General features: G+C 37.8%; 1 protein-coding gene across 1 annotated transcript in view; it reads right to left on the reverse strand.

Moving 5' to 3' along the window:
- Window positions 1–18,428, reverse strand: part of DNAJC24 (DnaJ heat shock protein family (Hsp40) member C24) — a 38,991-nt gene extending 20,563 nt beyond the window's left edge. The window contains exons 1-2 of the mRNA XM_075048205.1: window positions 18,369–18,428; window positions 16,723–16,863 (exon numbers count right to left, since the gene is read on the reverse strand). Of these exons, the coding sequence (XP_074904306.1) occupies window positions 16,723–16,830 (108 nt within the window). The 5' untranslated portion in view covers window positions 16,831–16,863; window positions 18,369–18,428. The remainder of the gene's footprint in view (window positions 1–16,722; window positions 16,864–18,368) is intronic.
- Window positions 18,429–19,331: the final 903 nt, after the last annotated feature.

Here is a 19,331-nt window from a genome sequence, read left to right on the forward strand (position 1 = left end):
CCAGTTTTTACTGGGACTTGCCAATAAATCTCACCCCCTGACATAGAGTGTCTGTTCATACTCAGTTTTTGGCTGCTCTGCCACAAATGCCAACAAAGGGACCAATTAATGAAAACTTTCTTGATACATTCCCAGCGGATGAATGTCTGCCTTGCAGAAGGTACCTTGACAACATTCATCTCGCACAGGCCAAATGGTTGCTCTGTGGTAGCAATTAAGACACCACCAGCCTTGGCTAGATTTAAACCAACAACCAAATCTGTTTAGATCTGACCAAATGCTCATAGAAATCTGAAGAAATTAACTGCTAAACAAGGGCTGGACTGGGTCATATAATTGCATCCATTTCTCTAGTTATCTACAGACCACGTCAACACATTTTTATTAGAAAGAAATCACAATTCTTAAAACAAGATTCCTTACTCTGGCCACATGACCACAATGTTTAAGCCACATCTATAAATATCTAAGAAATCAACAACTCTTCTAAATCATTTCAAGAAATAAAGTAATATGGTAGGCTGATGTTCTGTATTTGTACTCAATTTTTTTTTCTCTTTCTCCATAAAAAGCCAGTGTTCAGTCTTCATATTTGCATAGCTTTGGACAACTAAGCTTAGTGCAGCATCCCTCCTCTTTCTAAAATTACATTTGGAAATAGAAGAGTTTTGTTGCTTTGATCCAGAAGTGCCTATGTGAAAGTCTCTTACCGCAGACTGTGAACATGAGAGATGAGTGTGATAGCTAGTGGAAAAACCTTGCCTCCATTGCAAAGTTCATCCTAACTTCAGGTTTTTGACCAAGGGCACCCTTTCTGAAATCTCTGTCCTCAGGCAATTTAAAGTATGGCTGGTCAAGGCCCCAGACATCATGATCTTTATCACAAAACTAGACATTCTGCTTTTATTGGTCTCAGGGCTCAATAAATTTATGTTTGGAACTATCCAAGATATTAAACTTGTGTATCTGAAATAACTATAGCTAAGCTTAACATGGTATAGGAGAGTGAGTTCCCTTCACCATCCCACACCCCAGCAAAATTGCACATTTCCAGTTCTGTATTATGTCATTATAAGGCTTGTAGCAATATTTTATATCAAATTATGCAGCATGTATTGAAAGTTCCAGATCAGTTGATAGAGCACCAAAATATGAAGCTGAACAGTCTCCCTGCTGGACACAGCACAAAAAAAGCAACCATATAATGCAATTACAACACTCCAGGAGCTATATAATTACATTTAAAGTTAACATTTTTGCTAATTTTACATACATTGTCACACTGAATACTTTAAGCCACAAATCCCTATCAGCATGTAACAGAATTAACACACTTATTTGGTATTACCTACACCATGTACACGACAGCTATATTTGAGCAATCAAGCACACAAGACTCCAAATGATCATTTACTCTGGTTATGGGCATGATATACAGATTAGAATCTATGCAGACTAGCTGTTAGGCTTTAGGGCTGAACTCTTTCTTGCAGAATCCGTCCTATGAAGGATTTAAATCAGAACACGGACTGAATTATAAAATCTCTTATTAAACTGGAATTTGAATTTTTGGATAACTGAATTTAAGAAAAGCATGGTTTAGCCACCTGTGCTGGTCAAGAAAAAAGGTGACAAACATGCACTTGGCCCCCACCCTGTGGCACTCACTGAAAGGTCACAGAAAGAAGCCATTTTCCAACTTCACCAGCTGAACTCATTAAATTAGGGCAGGATAAAAAAACCACTTAAGTATTTTACAAAAAATTAAGTGATTTATTCACTAGAAGTATTCTAAAACAGGAAGTGATTTATTTCAGTAAAACAAGGAAGCTTAAATTGCAGGAGAAAATGAATTCATTTTGAAAAAATGTTTGTTGTAAACATTAAACTTTTCTCCTCTCATGGGAGGAGGGAGAATTTCCGAATGAACAGTATGAATTAATCACCAATATATTTATAGAAATCAATGGAAAAAAACCTAATTACCAGTAACTAAATAATTCTGGCAGTAATACATTGCCAGACAAAAAGTGATTTACAATTCAAAATTACTTGATTTTCAACTGAAAAACTATTACAAACTAATACGTAATAGAAAACCAGTTAGGGTGGAACCTTAAAGCGTTCTGATGCTACCTGCTCTTAACTTAGAATGATTTTTGCTTGCCATTTTATCACATGAACCATAGGAAATCTTACTGCCCTAGTATTTCTGTCTTACTACTCCAAAAAGCAGGAAGAAAAACTACATAGTTTTATTTTTAAAAGCCTATTTCATCTATTTCTGTAATTTGTAGATCACCTCTTACATAAAAAAAAGACCTAAATAAACAAAAGGCTACATGATTTTTAAGAGCAAGACTTGTACAAAACACAGGCTTGATACTTCGATACGTGCTCCTTCTATGAAGTATTAAGCATCCATAGCTTTACGCAAGTTTACAGTGGAAAGTGAAATTTTTCAGCAATGAAGACTTCTTTCACCGGAACTATGCTGAAATACTCTTTTTTAGCTTTTCTACATGCCTATTTTGCATATTAAGGTCTTATATAGGAGCCACCCTGAAGCAACATTACACTCTGGGCTCTGTGGCCTACATGGTTCATCAGGTACTAATTAGATAGCATGTTCTGTCAACACTTTCTTGCTGCTCTTCTATTAATTGATCAACCTGCCCAATTAATACAATGCAACACCACTTCCAAACTCCTTGAGATCCTTTACCTGTGAGAAACGAGGATGAAGGGAAAAAAACCTCCAAAAGGGTCACAAGGTAACCACACTTGTCTAAGGTCTGGAGTGACAATAACACCACCATGCTGAAAGGTTAATTATGTTCCTACCAGCACTCTCTTGAGCTTAAGTTTGTTTTTTAGCTAAGAAAAAAAAAGAAGAAAGAAGAGTAAACACAAGAAAAAAAACATACTTCATCTAACAAGCGATATTAAATTTAGAAATGGTAACAGCTCGTGAAAAAGTAAAGACTGCAAAACTAAACTCACTTAGCCATTAACAGCATATTTATCATCAGAATTTGCAGTTAATATTAATCACTGTTAGATACTGTGTATCAGAAAATAAGTCATGAATATTGTGCAGAAACTACAGTATGCTAATCCCACCTACTTATGCAAGAGTCCAACAACAGCTGCCCTTAGTCACATACAGTCAGAACAACCATAAATTCACATTTTATAAAAACTATAAGAAATAAATTTTTTTCTCCATTTATTACACTGTACTAAAGATTGCAGAAGATAAAAAAAACCCAAACGACAAAGCAGCTGCCAAGTACAACACACTACTGCCACCTAATGCTTACTAGAAGGTTACATCAAAAACATTTCATTGTTTCTCTGCACTATACTAGCATGATGAAAAACAGAGACCAAAGCAAGTAAAAGTTTATTATTGTTTTTAAATATCTGCTTCACATTTCCTCCCCTACAGGCTTTCTAAATTGAAGTGATGTGATCATATCCTTTATTGTACACAAAGACTGTAACAGGCAAGATGTATGTTCAGTGGGCTAAATATGGGACTCATATTTCATCTGCAAAAATATCAGGAATGTAATACATGCATTTCATTAGGATACCCACGTAAAGAAGTGAGTACTTTCACTAGATCAGGTTCCACTCTTGTTTACATTTTTGTAAGCCATCCCCTGTTAAGTAACTAGCACAATTCAGTATTGAAAAGCTTCACATGTCAAGTATTTCGAAGGGCAGGGGGTGGGGTGGGGTGGTGGTGGTGAGAAAAAGACAAAAAGAGGTGCGGTCTTATGTTAAAACAGCACAAAGCAAAATTACTTTGAAGGTGCTTTTCTTATTTCAGTGATTTTGCAAAGCACTCCCTCTGAAATGTGAAACTTCTTCACTTCTTGAAAAGAATGATTCCAGGTCTTAAACTTGCCTTCCTAGCCCACAATCAATCTTTTCAACATGTTCACTCAATTGGCAGAAGTTAGCAGAGAACATGGAAGTAGCCTGCTTTTTCCACTTGCAAAGAGGAGAAACATAAAGTGAAGAGTTCCTTGTGACATTCCATCTTTTCATATAGAGATTTAAACTCCCCCAAAGGACATCTACCCGAAGACAGCTGGACAAAAGAGCAAGGAATTTATCTTCTTGATTCATTACTTCAATCCATCTCTTCTTCCTTTTTTCCCCAAACACAAACAATCTTTAAGCGTTTTAACAATTTTAGCCTTTTCCTACCTGATCTTATTATCTGCTTTGACACTGATTCCAGCCTCCACTGTCCATCTCCAGTATGATTCTTATTCAAAGGAAATGTTCCTCACTTGAGGAAAAATAAAAGACGACAATTTCATTTTCCTTCTAATCTCTTATACCTTATCCATTCTATGACTTTTTCTAACATCACCCAGTGATCAACTAGCTGGTGAAAACTGTGTCCATTCTTATCCCTTTTTTCTCCTTCCAGTCTGTCATAATCAGAAATTTTTATTCAAGTATCAGTCTGAGCTTCCAGCACAATATTCAACTGCTTGCATGGTTTACACACATTATTAATCTTCTCCATACTGTCAGGCCAGAGATAACCACTGCTATACAAAACATCCTGCACAGCAGACCTCCAACTTCACTCGACACAAATAAGAACCACCAGAACAGAAATACTTAGGATAATATTATTGCTACTATGACTGTTACTACAAGGAAATATTTGCTGTCACTCAAGGTATTTGCAGCAAAGCATCATCAAGACAGCACATAGGAGGAAAAAGGAATCTTCCCATAACATTTTAGTTATTCATCACCCAAAGAATAATTTTAAAAGAAAACACCCACAGACAACCTGACTTGCTTTCTTTTAAAAACAGCCAGAATAAAAAAAAAAAGTTAGGATTAAGTGAACACACTTAATGTATGTGCAGACCACCTAACTGGCACTCACTCATAGCTGAACAGTAAAAGCACAGAGTATGACACTATCAATCCAATGCTGCAAATTCTTGAACATTACTGGTGTCCTCTAAAGTGCAATTAAAAAAAATAATCATAGAATAAATTACACTGTCATAAACTCATTAATTTGCATCTTGGATTTTTTAAAGTTATCTTTCTTAAACATACTTTAAACTTCCTCAACTTTCTCTGTGATTAAGCCAAGAATTTCATCACATCTTCTTTCACAGTTAAATTACACAGGTTGATAACCTTAATTTCTGACCAGGGTTTTGAATGGTTCTATTATTCACTGGAAAATCTTAATCTTTTGTCAAGTTGGTCATGAATCTGAGCTGAGAGCCATCGGAAATATCCAAAAAGAGATCTGCTTTTCCTCCTCTATACTTAGTGTCTGCTGCCAAATTCCCCATATTTTGCATACTTGCTTTATATATTTAAGTACAGTAGCAGCAGGATTGCCACTGTAATTCTGACTATACTTTTATAGAAGTAAATTTCAACTTCCACAGAAGTAGTCGCTTTCAATTTGATGCTATTTATAAAAGTCCTGTGATTGCAGAGCTGGTCTTACACTAAGAAGTAATTTCTAATGAAAAATACTTTATTCTCTGAAGTAAATTATTGAAGTCTAAAGATTGTATCAGGTATGACTGGAATCCTTTCCTAATGCAATTGCTTTTATCATGGTACTGTAGTATCATGATACTACTATTTTGACCTTACACTCTCTTACTGGTCTTAACTACTGACAGTAGGTCTCCACTTTGTTCAAGGTAACACTCCATGAATCTGCTACTTTAAAGGACTCCAGCTCCCCCTGCAAAAACAAGTAATTGCAGATTCTTGTTTGAAAACTTTCTCAAGATGAGAAAGATAACCTACTGCATTGGCAAGGGAAATGGACTACATTTCTGCAGCAGCAATTAGTCCATCGTACAGAAAACTAAGTAATGAACTCTTAGTGCTTTCACCCCCTATTCCCCAGTCTCTAGAAAGACCTAACCCCTTTAGGCTGAGAAGAGTCCAACAAAACAGTAATTACTTCACATGACTTTCACATTAAATATTCACACTTCTCATCCTTTTCAGCTCTTGAACAAACTTAATGCTGAAATGAAATGTAAAGTTTCAGTTTCTAGTGATAAAAAAGAAAAATCAACTGTTGCTGTATAAATAGAAGCAAAAATTAATTCAGGCTAATGAAGGTATGGAAATGAGGAGAGAAAACAGAACCTATGGTTACCAAAAAGAACATCTTTAGAAACAGCTTCTCTTTCATTTTCTTCTGCTTCCATGGCTCCTTATTTTCCTATGAAGAGCCACCCAAGAGCCTTAAAAGCTACTTTAAAAAAGCCTTTTGGAAACTATGCTAGACAGCAGAAGATAAAGCAATAAAAAAAAACCACCAAAAACTAGCAAAGAAATGAAACATTTTAAAATTTATATGAGTATAAAGGTAAAAATAAAAATATAAAGGGAATCCTAAAAGCTCCTTCTAAATTTCCAGCCCCTGTGCTCACAATTTACACTGTTAAGTGTCACATTAAACAATGCTCCGTTGTTTAGGCATAAGCTAATGTGGCCCTAGTCATACAGTAATGCCAGTTACACAAATGGTTAGGAAACTAGTTTAGGCAAACGCTCCTTTCATGTGAAAGCAAACCCCAGAATCCTGTATTGTATTGTAAAAAAACCCCACAAACAACCAGGCTGCTTAAACTACTGAAAAAATGGGCCTGAACTTTTCCAGCTGACATGTACGGTAGTGGATGAAGGAAAACCCACAGGATGCTATTTCCTGGCTGAGTAGCATCTGGCAGAAGGGCAGGGACAGGCAGTTAGGGGCAGTAGTCTTCAGCTGGCACCGTGACTTGCAAGATGAATACCTTTCTGCAGGCTAAGAAAGTCAACTACTTTGACACCCCACAACTTCCTAGGAACTGCTGAGCACAAAGCACAGTTTCTTGTGTTGTGTCGTACCCCCCCCCCCCCAAACGAAAGTATACCATTAATTTTCAGATTCATATGGAATACCTAAAAACAGACAGAGACCTTTAAGAGGTCAGATTTAAGCATAATGCAAAATAATCAAAGTCCCTAAAGCACTTCAGCTGCAGAAGTCACTGTGGAAAGCAGGCCTTGAAGAATAGAGGACTTTTTAAAAAAAAATTATTTGTTAGCAGTCATAACTGTAACACTTGCATAACACTTCAAAAGTTACAGGTAGTTTTGGTTTTTTGTTTTCCTGAAAATATTTCTTTCAGCTGTCCCTACCTCTAGGAGCAATATAAAATATCTATAGTATTTGAAGCCATTCATGATCTCAAAATAACGGGTTAAGCCCCAGTTGAATTAGAACTTTTAAAATGGACATGAAAAGCTAAATATTAACAGAATTTAGCACTTCAGAAAACATTTGGGTGCAGAACCTACGAAGAAACCACCTACCTTTGATAAGGCAGCTTAAACTGAGAGATACATTAGTAAACATGTTACACAGTATCCAAATAAAAACAGAAGCACCACAGCCTGTTGTACAGACAATAATTTCCTATCTTAGGCAATGCCTAGTAAGTCTAAAGCATCTTGAGAAGTTTCAACCCCTAAAATCAGAAGCCATGAAGTATGCTATGACTATGGCACAAAGATTCCATTTCATGGATATATGGATATCACACCAGTATTAAAAAAAAAAAGAAAAAAACCCAAAAAATCACATTGGCATTCAGTTATTTCAAAATTTCATAGCCATAGTGACAAAACAATTCCAGACATAATGCATAGAATCACATAAACTTTGCATGTAGTTTGGACTGGATTTATACTGATAGCTTAAAGGATGCATTCATATCTGGATTCATCAGTAGTTTGGTGTTTAACTTCTAATTCAAGGTTGGTTGTGGTTGGCAAATTTCTCGATTTGCAGGAAGGAAACAACTTTGACTGTATGTCCTTGTAACTACTAAAAGGGCATACTTTCCAGATGACTCAAGGAAATCATGCGACAATGGAATACTCTGCTCACTTAACAGACTTTGTTACTGAGCTTTTTGCCATTGATATTTAATAAGCATTCTATGTAGATGGTCTTAGCCTTTACAGAACTTCCCCATTTTAGGAAGGAATAGTCAAGAGACGGAGATGAAAAGGTAAAGTCATCACCTAGGACAGATCAGCAACTGTAGAGGAATAATCCAAGGTTTTCATGACTTGAGTTTCAACGGCAACATTTACAGAAGCCATAGTTACACTGACGGAATCCCACCAAGACCATACTTTCCATTGCTCTTCTGTAGCAGTAGGAACTAACACTGGATTGCTGGCATGCTCTGATAGAATGTAAGTACCTCTTAAAAGAGGAACTCTTGTTCAGCCTCTCCTCAAACACCTAATTAGTTACTATTTAATGTTATGTCAAGAAAAGAAAAATGTTAGCTAAAATGTTGCTCAGAAAACTTGTTCATCTTTACTTGCTTTGACCATGGGCATTCTTAGGTCATAAATCCAAGCAACATAGACTGTGAATGTTTTCGTTATTGTTAATTTATTGGGAATAACAACAAAGCGTCAACTTTTAGAAATATCTGATTATTGACTTTTCAGCCTTAAAGCGTTACTTTTAACATACTGAAAATTAAGTGACAGAGGTTCTCCAAATGAGTGGCAGATGACAACAAAAAAGCTGAACTTTCTTACTGTACTAATACAAGCTACCTACAAAGTGTCCTACAAGGCAGCCCTTCAGGTATGAGAATTCACTTCTGCATTAAATCAGTTCAAATGAGCTCATGTCTGCTGAGCATTTGGGCTCAATGGGAGATAAGAAAGCATTCATGATGCACTGAGGCAAGGCAAAGGAAGAGGGTGGGACAGTTATGTCATTCAGATTGTGATTTTCTGACTCTAAAGTGTTTAAAGGTGAAGGAAAGGAGGAGTGTGTTGCTTTAACAAATTTCCATAATAATTATACTATGCATTTTACACATAAGGCAATATTACATACAGATAATTTATTTAAACCTAAAAAAATCCCAACCAAAACAAGTCCCCAAAACACTAAGTTTTACAGGTTACTACATCATACTACTGTATTTTAAAAATCTAGTAACTATTTCAGATTCAACACAAATGTGGTCAATTTCATTTAATAGCAATAAGAGAACCTTATATAAACACAGTTATTGCAAGATGATTGATTCTACCTTTAACATTTATTACCCCTTCAAACTCATGTTCTGGGATTATAGGTTCTTTACATAATTGACTCAGTGCTTAAAATTTCAGAAGTATGCACTTAAATAAATAGTCTGATTTGAAAATATTGAACAACTCAAGGTACTCTTGACAGTGGCTGCTCAAATGTCAGAATAATCAGAACATTTACTTATGTGAAAACATTATGCCTGTCTTTGTAGCTTCCTTATTTGTGCTTTAATTCATATCTTCCACTACATGATTTTTATTTCAGACATCTCACTTTAGAAATGAGATAAAAAGCACACTGTGCAATGTAAAACTACTTCAGTGTGTCTGCAAAAGTGCTGAAAGAACACTTGCAAATATTAAGTAAACAAACATCTTTATGGAATTTAATAAACTAGTACTTAAGATTTTATTTTTAATCAGAATTTTAATTTTATACTGCCTCAGGACACAGTGAATATTTGTAAGTATGGAACACCTTTTACAAAAAGTCTACCAAAGACAGTGTAGATTCTATTTTTAATATATTGCGATGATTAATAACTTACATAACCTGTGCACAAAATGTTCAAGAGAGGCATCAGATTCCTTTGCAGAGCATAAATTACATTAAAGGCCAAGCACACATTAGCTGAATCTCACATTCCAATTGCCTGATGCCCATTCTGTTCTTATGTATGTACCTTAAAACTACAGAGGATGAAGTATCAGAAGCTGCTCATCATAACAAATAAGCTATGGACAATAACTCAGTAAGTAAACAGATTAAATTTAGAAATCATTTTCCATACTAACATTACTTTCACAACTGGCTGAACTACCTGGATAAGCAATATATTGCTTACTTGCTGGCTTATTTTGTGATGCTATGAGTTTTCTCATATTCAATATAACAGTTAAAAATAACTTTCTCCTACAGGGATATTCACACCATCCACTTGTTAAAATTCACCTACATCTTTAAAAAAACAATATAAAAAATTACACATTACAAAGTAATAAAAAGTGAGACATTGCTCCATACAAACTGAGATACGGTAGACACCCACCTCTAATAAAGGAGTACTGCAGGCTACATACCAATACTGTCACATGTCCCTTTTTCTGCTCTGGTACCTTACTACATCCCTTTTCTCTTCACCTACATCCATGACCTCTCTGGCCCCATCCCTTCTGCAAGTCAGGATACCCTTCTCAGCCTGTTCTTGTACAGGTTGTGTCCGGAGTGCACCTTCCAGCTGATTGCTGACCAATCAGAGGACTAATTGGTTAATCACTGCATTTCATTTGATTAGCCAGCTGCCTAATTACATAGAACACATGCTCCCATTGGCCAGCTACCCTAACAAGAGCATGTAAGGCCCAAGGACCAAGTGCCGCCAGCATTACATCTTCACACAAGTCCGACTGAGCAAGCAGGAGCTTCGGCTCTCTGTATCACTCTTATGTGGCAGCATCACGAATCTCCAAAATGTTTGGCTTTTAAGTACCATCTTGACACAAATTTGTGATACCATTCAGATTGATTAAAGTTCCCGTTACTGCAACACGATCGTTGCCTGGGTAAATACTTGTTCTTCAGACTTACTACTGAATATTGTAATGACGTCTTCTGGTGTAAGAAAAACACCCAAAAAACCACTACCACAAAAAATCAGGTGGATGAATTGAACAAAAGATCTCATAGCTTAAACAGCAGCAGGAACATCAGCGTGATCATGATCTGGCTAATCAAGCTGTTTGAACTAGTGACTTCTGTAACACTGAGGTTCATTATATACTACATAAGCTAATGCATTTTTTGAGCCCCAACTTGAAAATATGCTCCCTTGTATTTTACTAAAGTCCTAAGTAGTAAATTAGATGTAAAGAACAGCTCAAAATAAAACTACCCAGAGTGTCAAAACAACAGTCCTTTGTATTAAACTTAGTGGCTTATCTTTCTCTCTCTTGCAATTATATTAACTTCAGTCAAGCTACAACCAGGCTGCACTGAACTTGTTCTGTTTATAGTCAAATTACAAAATCCATTTTCTACAAGTTAGCTGAAACTATAGTTAGCTAAGCATGACGATCTGTTAAGCATCTCTAACAAGTATGCTGCTATTCAAACAAAAAATAAAAAAACTGCAAAAGCTATTATAAAAAGGAATACACACACTGCATAATTTCCATTATGAAAAGCATTATTATGAAACTTCTGATACAAAGCTCAAAGTGTTTTAAAGATTCAAATTCTCAACTTAAACTCATCATGAAAAGAAGTTCCTCAGCAGGCAAGCGCTTTCAGGAGTAACACAATTTATTTTGGAACAAACTTTAACACAACAATCATGGCAGCAGATCTTTAACTTCACATAAATACACTCTGCATTTCTTGTGATTGCAGAATTTAGATGTGTACATAAATCTGATAAGATACAACAGATTTTTTTTTTCTCTCCAGAAAGACAGATGTCTTTCCTCTACACAAGCTCAATGGAACAATCTCTTCTTGAAGTTACTTTGCTTCATTAAATTAAATTTCTATTAATGTCCTTTTTTATTGTTGCTGAGAGTTATTCTCACCTATGCCTGATCCTCTCTGTTTTCAAATTTTCTACTCTTTCAAACAGATTAAGTGATCACCTTAACACTTTGTATTTCTATACACACACCACCCCTTCTGATAAAAAGATAATCTTTGTAACACTATGTGTTAAATGGCACATTTTATTTCCTCACCATATTAAAAATAAGAGCTTCCTGCATACTCCCTGCTCAAATTACATGGATTTTCTTTAAGATTAGGGCACACATTGTAACAGCAGCATATAATTTTCCTGCACAATAATTTTTTTTCCAGTTGAAAGGTATCCTATAATATCATCAGCATCAACAGGAACAGACACCTGATTTTCATCTAGACAAAGCTTATGCATTTGGTGACTTTATTCACTGTAAAAAGCAGTTTTCAGATATAGAGCAGCTACATGAAAATTTGGAAACAATCTGGCAACTTATTCTTTGACCGCAAAGTGCTAGACCAAAAGGAGATGTAAAAATTGTGCCAATAATCAGACAAGTGTAATTTTTTTCCCCAATATCCTATTTTTGTTACTCTAATTTCATCCTCTGTTAATTTTATACACATTAAGAAACGGAACTTAAGCACTGTCCTTCCTAAAAGCTGTATGGATTCCTTGAAAAACTAAGTATAGAGCATAAAACCTGTTTATCCATTTAAGAAGTCTTGTTGAAACTACCGTGTATGTAACTGGATGAAAAGGCTGTATGTAGCCCAAATATCTCAAAACCATCAGCATGTTCTAAAGACAGAAGATTAAAGACCAAACTCCTACTACTTAGACAACATATTAATTCTCAAAATTTATTGTGATTCCCCTCAGAGTATGGAAATTGTAAGTCTTCCATGCTTCAGAAAGCACTTTAGCATGAACTTAAAACAGCCAATCAAGGAACCTTTGCATAGAGCTATGCTGGTTACAAAATACACATTTCTAACTTTTTTTTTTCCTCCTTTCAGAATTACTAGCACAGAGCTTCAGCCAGAGAAGACACTGGAGGATAAGCCAGCATATACAAAAGTTGGATTTTGTTTTGAAAATAAGCTATTTATAAAATTGCCAGTGTCACACACATCTTGTGCCCAAAAGTCTGTTGTCTTCAGCTGCTGTTGACTGTTACAATAATAAAGTATCAGAATGATCCAGGTATCAGAGTCACATAAATGGACAAGAATTTAAAAGAAATAAATTTAAGTGTCATTAAGTTGCAAGGAAATTTTATAAATATGAACTTTTACTTAAATACTTAGAAGGTGAGAAGAAAACAAAACTGATTTAAAAAATATCATTACTTTTAGGCAAACCTGTGCTATACCACTACTTTTAAGCCAAACGTGCTATTTTCTGTTTCAAATTAATACTCCTCTTAAAGATGAAACTGATATTACCTGTAGTAAAATAATTCACTTAAACTTGACTTGACCAAATGAAAAAAAGTAAGTGCAGCAAAGCAAAGTATGGCAAAATGGTAAGTAAATGTATTCACTCTAGTAGGGTGCATATGTACAGTTTTATTTGTTATGGGTTATTACCATTTTCTATCATCAGCTTGTTAGAAATGACAAAAACAAGTTATGTTTTAAAAATTGATCAGTTTTAAGCTCATTTGCCATTATGAAATCATTCTTACAAACCTACAATTCAACCATTTTTAATTGCGTACTACTTCGTATTATTAAGGTCAGTCCTGAGATTTAAATACAAATATAGTTATCTTTTGGATGACATATGGCAAGATCTCCAACTCTTTTTAGCTTTGGAAATTTACATCTGCCTGTTCATTCAAGATGCTAAGCATACATGTGTTGACAAACAGAAAATAGCAGATGGCAAAAAGCAAATGCTCAACATGAAGCACTGGGATCATTTGAAGAAGGCTTGGACTCAGACATTTGCCATTTTTATTTAAACAGCAGAATTATTTTAAAAAATAAATTCCACCATCTATTATACTTGATGCTAATGAACATCTGCGATCAGAATATTCATGATTACAGAATGAATGTAATAATTGCAGTTGGTATCCGAGCTGCAAGTTGCTTTACAAACTTCTGGATTTTAAGGTAATTAGCACAGGAGGTTAATGTCTGCTGCTACACATAAGCCAGAAAACTTTCTGTATTGACCATATAATTTGTCATGAAATCTTTTAATAGGCAATACATGGCTGTGCTCATCTCCTATTCCAGCTTCTAAACTGGAGTCACTGTGATAATTGACTACTACCACAGTACATAAAACCACCTGCATGTAGACCTGTTCTCTGCCCACACCAACACTACTACTACTTCTACCATCACAATCTCCAACAGCTTTAGAAAACCCAAATGAGCACTTTGGTAGCTTCATGCCTTTAACTGACAAGAGCTCTAAGTACAAGCTTTACTTGGGAAGCAAGCGAGTTATGAATAGGGCACAACCGGTAAGACGAGAGGTCCATCCAGTGCTATGCTTGTTACTGACAATGAACAGTGGCTGCCTAGGGAATAGTGTCACGACAAGACAAACATACAGCAACACCTCCCTTGTATATTCCACCAATATTCAGAAGTCCACAGCTCATGAATCTCTCAATCAGAGTATTTTTTGTGTTAAAATGCAATGGCAGACTTTTCTTTCATGAAAGTCTTACAACTTTTTCAACCACAGAACCCCTTGGACTCAACATCTGTGGCAGTAACTTTCATGCTGTAACTAAGTGTTATATGAACACCTTTTAGCGAAGGTATGTACTGTAGCCTCAGTCACTCCTATGCACAGCCAATGAGTTTTTAAGGTGCATAAAAATAACTGTTGTTTTATTACCACCATGCTTTTAAAGACTTCAGACTGACTGTGCTCAATGCTGTATTAGTAAGTAGACAAACAAACAGAGTCTGTAATAGTTCAGCTAAAAGAAAAAGATGAATATAGACAGGACATATGGTAACAACAACAGACAAACTGATCTGTCTTGCAGAAAACACCTAGAAGTAAAGGTCAGTGTGGCTTTTTAGTCAGAGATCCATCACAGATAGCAAAAGAATTCTGAGGCGGGGGGCGGGGGGGGGAGTATCTTCATCTTCTCTAACATTTCTCACTGACTTTTCAAATAAAGAGCTGTAACCAATTAGCCTAGAAATATACAGGTTCTAAAGAAAAGCTTGTATATTAAAATAGTATTTTCATCCTCTAAAACTATAGTTATAGATGTAAACAGAGAGTTGTAAACTCCAACAATTCTGGCTTCATAGACTTCAAAATAATTACATGAAAGTAAAGGGTCACTTTCATTTAAAAAAAAAATTCACACAGGAAAGGCACTACATAGTTTCAGTTCTGTGGTAAACAGCTCTGAACAATACTTTACATATGATTTTAATTCTATTACTATACATTCATAGTGAAAGAAATATATTGATTCCATGACAGTATTCAGTTTAAATTAGTCCCCTATCTGAACAGAAGAGGTACTTTACACTGTGATCTGCCTATTGTTTTCATTAAGAACAACAAGATCATTATTAATATTTTATTCACATTTTACTAGTAATTCAGTAGAACAAAAAAGTTAGGAGGTCCAAGAAAACAACTACTTCTATTAAAAGCAGAACTAAGAAGCTTGGTTTCCAAAGCACTCTCCTACATTGGTTCTTCTAATGTTTAATACTGAAGATCTAAGGATTTATGTACTATATCTGCATGCAAACATCTTGTAAGGTGTTGAAGATTAAGACACCAAGTACACAGATCAGTTACAGGCAAAGAAATAAGTTAGCAGGAAGCACTGAAGAGGAGTAGATGTACAGCAGGAATCCTTAAGTGAATTCAACTAAAGAATATCAAAATGTGTGAATTTGGAACATACTGGTGAAATGACCTTTAAAACAGTTTCCACAGAGGGTAGAAATAAAATTAATAAGCCAAACAAACACCACCACACCCCCCCAACCAACCCATGAACTTATTTCAACTCTAACAAAACTCAGTCTCCTGTTGACTAGCATTCTCTTTACCTCGCTTAAAAATCCCAACATCTTATCACATTCATTCTAACACCTCAAACCAAGCAAGATCAGCCATGGATGTACTCTCCAATGCCCTACCAATACTGACAGTCTAGATAGCAGTTACCTAAAGGAACATATAAAAACTAGAGTTCTGCTCACCTTCTTCCTTATTCTCTACCAGGTTGCCATTTTTCAAGAAACTTAGAAATTTAGCTACCTTGGGAATTCTATTTGTTTATCAAATTTGGTTGAAAATGGTCAACAGTACCAAAAAAATACACCCCATTTTCTCAGAAAGCCAGGCCAAAGCACCTGGTGAGCAAAAAGCCTGAATTCAGGGGAAGGAGTAAAAAAGAAGAACCAAGAATCATGCAAAGTAATCTGGTGAAGCTCTGAGATTCTTATACATGTATACCAGGAGAACAGGAAAAATTAAGGGAATTCACAGAACATCAAGTCTTAATGCATGACCAAAAACATGACTCCACAAAAATGCACCAGAAACTTTCAAATAAAATTGATATTAACATACTTTCCTCCTATACATTTTCTATTCCGTTACTGCAGACTATCAGGAAGAGCTTCTTTTTGCTCTTTGCATCTGGTCTTTATATATTCAAGGGTTGCATTCAACACACTATAACTGCACGCACGACAGTAAATACTACGAATATCAATTAGCAAATTTAATCATTATGTGCTACAAACGATGACCTCTCTTGAGCACCTGATTATCCAGCACCTGATGGACAGGTATTTGCTTCAGTTTACTCATGAATGATTAGTAAAGCTGGAAGACATATCAGTATTTTGGAACCAGAACACCACAACCCCTCTTTGCAAAATGTAACAACTCATAAACTCCTGATGTTTATTTCAAAATTAAGCCAGTCTCAGTGAACTGCTATTATAAAATACACTGATTAATCCTATATATACAAAAAATGTAAAAACAAAACCTGCAATTCTTATCTTACTGGTTTATAAAATTTATTTTTGCACATCTTAAATAATAAAATACTTACTAATAAAGCAAGTTTTTGGTACTTCCGTTTTAGTTCTGCCGGACTGTCTGATGGCTCTGCACCCAGGATTTTGTACCAGTCCTTTTGTGTTATCCTTTCAAAGGCCATAATCTGACTGGCTTTGAAATTACTTCCTTAGCACTGTGTAAGAAAATTAAATAAACATAATTACAATTTGAAAGAGAAACCATTAGAAAAAGCAAAAATGAGGAAATGTGACAAACTACAGGATCATGAAATAGATTGCAGCCCTCAAGCACATCTACACCCCTACATAAGCTCTATAGTGCAAAAAACCAGCTTAGTTCACATGGCCATTCCATCCCATAGAGTATCATACATGAAGTGAGTTAAGTTGTGTTTCCTGTCCCAGTTGCTTAGTATATCATGTTTTAGAAGCTGTCCATACTCCTTTAAAATCATTTTGTGTTTTAACTGTCTGAACTATTTTGAACCTACCCAGGTTATAGATACACTTTTTATATATAGACTTTTTAAAATACACATTTTTTTTATTTTGAAGCAATACTGTACTTAATATATGAAAAAATGAAGTACATAAAAGGGTGACATTTTGTCAATTCTGGAATGAGATACATGCAAGACGATAAAAAGGTATGGCTCGGGTTTTACACAATGATAATCACACTATGGACCCTCCTTCATCCTTCTGGGTAAGAAGGCTTAACTTTTTTGAAATTAAAGTAGAAGAGCATATAAAAACAAACAAAGAAACAAACAAAAATGAATGAAAACATACAAAGTTAGCACAGGTCACTAAATAAAAACCTAACTAGTTGGATGCTTTTTGGCCATCTATCATCAAGCTAATGACCCAGAATGAAAAAAATAAACGGAGGAATTAAACGCCAGTAACAGCACAGTAATGATTGAGCTTTAAGCAGATTCTCGGGTATACTGAAATCCCAAGTTTGTACTGGCTAATTTATCATGAACTTTCTGGTAAAAAGTAACACTGTCTCCAAGTAGGGAAGAGTTTTGCAAGTTTTGTAAGACTTTTTTTATTGTTGAAAGAAAGTAAAAGGAATTTTTTTTCCACTTCATCACTAAAACCGGTTTCTGGTGACCCATGCCACAGAAGAAATCATTTTTTCATGGGGGAAGAGGAGCATGTTTTTCCAACCTCGCACAGCTACCACCGCAAAGAGGGCACACCCGACCGGGGAAGCACCACGCCCGCCCCTCCCACTCCACACCCTTCCCCACGCAGCCCCCATTCTCCCTCGGTGAACCCACGAGGGCTTTTAAAACCACGCGAAAACCCAAACCCCGCCTGGGGCCACGCTTCCCCACCGCGGCCCACCACCCAGGACGAAGCGGCCGCTGTGCCACGGCGGACCCAGCCCACCCCACCGGCTCCGAGCTGACCGACACGGCGGCAGACGGGACGCACGGACCGCGACAGCGGGAGGAGGCCGGCGGGACCCGCGGAGGAGGACCAGGGAGGCCGCCCGGCCCCGCGCAGCACGCCGGGCCCCGATGGAGGCCTCCCGCCGCCGCCGCCGCCGCCGCCTCCTCCTCCTCCTCCTCCTCCTCCTCCTCAGCACGGGGGCTGAGGCACGCGAGGTCCCGGTCGCCAGCACCGCCGGCCGGCACTCCCCGACAACCGAAGAGCGAGCACCCACCTGCCCCTCACCGCCGGCCCGTCGATGGAGGCAGCCGGTGCCTTGGATAACTCGTCCGGCGGGAAACAACCTCCGCGTGGCGCTTTGCGCCTTTAGCGTGGTGGTGGGGAGGGCAGCCGCGCGTGGGGCTTGTGGGGCCGCCTTGCCTGTTTCCGCCCGGGCAGTAGTGGCGCTGGCACCGGCAGGAAGCGGAGCCGTGGCCGAGGCCCGACGCCGTCTCCATGGCGACCGGCGGCGCTCCGGAGCTGCGGGACTGCTGCCGGCCTCTGTAAGTAACGGCCCCGGCCGCCCTCCAGCGCTCGTTCACGGCCCGGGGCGAGCGGGAACACCTTTTCACCCCCACATTCCTCTCAGGGATTCCGCCTCCAGGTGCGAGAAGACACCGGGGTTCACTTCACCCTCCCTCGCTCGCTGCGCGGGAGGGAGCCCGGGCCGCCCCACACCCCCCTCTCCCCTTTTCTCCGGGAAGACCCGGGGCGCACCTTCGTTGCAGGCCTTCCCTCGTTGCAGCTTAGCTCCGACACCGGGGCACCGCGAGCCCGGCGAGCACGGAGGGCGCGGGGGACGGGCCCGGCGGCACCCCGGGGATCGGCTCGGCGTGTGGTCGACCACAGGCCGTCGGGTTCCCTCCGCCCGGCTGCTCCGGACAGCGTGTGACTGGGGAGAAAACCGCGGGCGTAACGGTGACTATCCTGCGTCTTTCTCCCTGACAAGTTGCCCCGACCCTGTGGGCGGAGTAAGACGACGGTTTCTTTCTAGAAAATGGTTGTCCCAAAGGGGAAGGAAGAACATCTTCTTAATGAAAAATATTAAGCTCAGGAAGCAGACTTGTAGCGATGTAAAAAACGTTTCCTCGTATTAAAAAAAGCTTAGGTTGGTGCTGTACACTTTAATCTCAGTCGATCCTAGTTAGCAAAATCCCTAAATATTAGTCCAGACAAATTCAGCTCACGCTATACCTTG

Source organism: Buteo buteo, chromosome 16 (assembly GCF_964188355.1).
Source record: "Buteo buteo chromosome 16, bButBut1.hap1.1, whole genome shotgun sequence".
In the NCBI taxonomy this organism is placed as follows: Eukaryota; Metazoa; Chordata; class Aves; order Accipitriformes; family Accipitridae; genus Buteo; species Buteo buteo.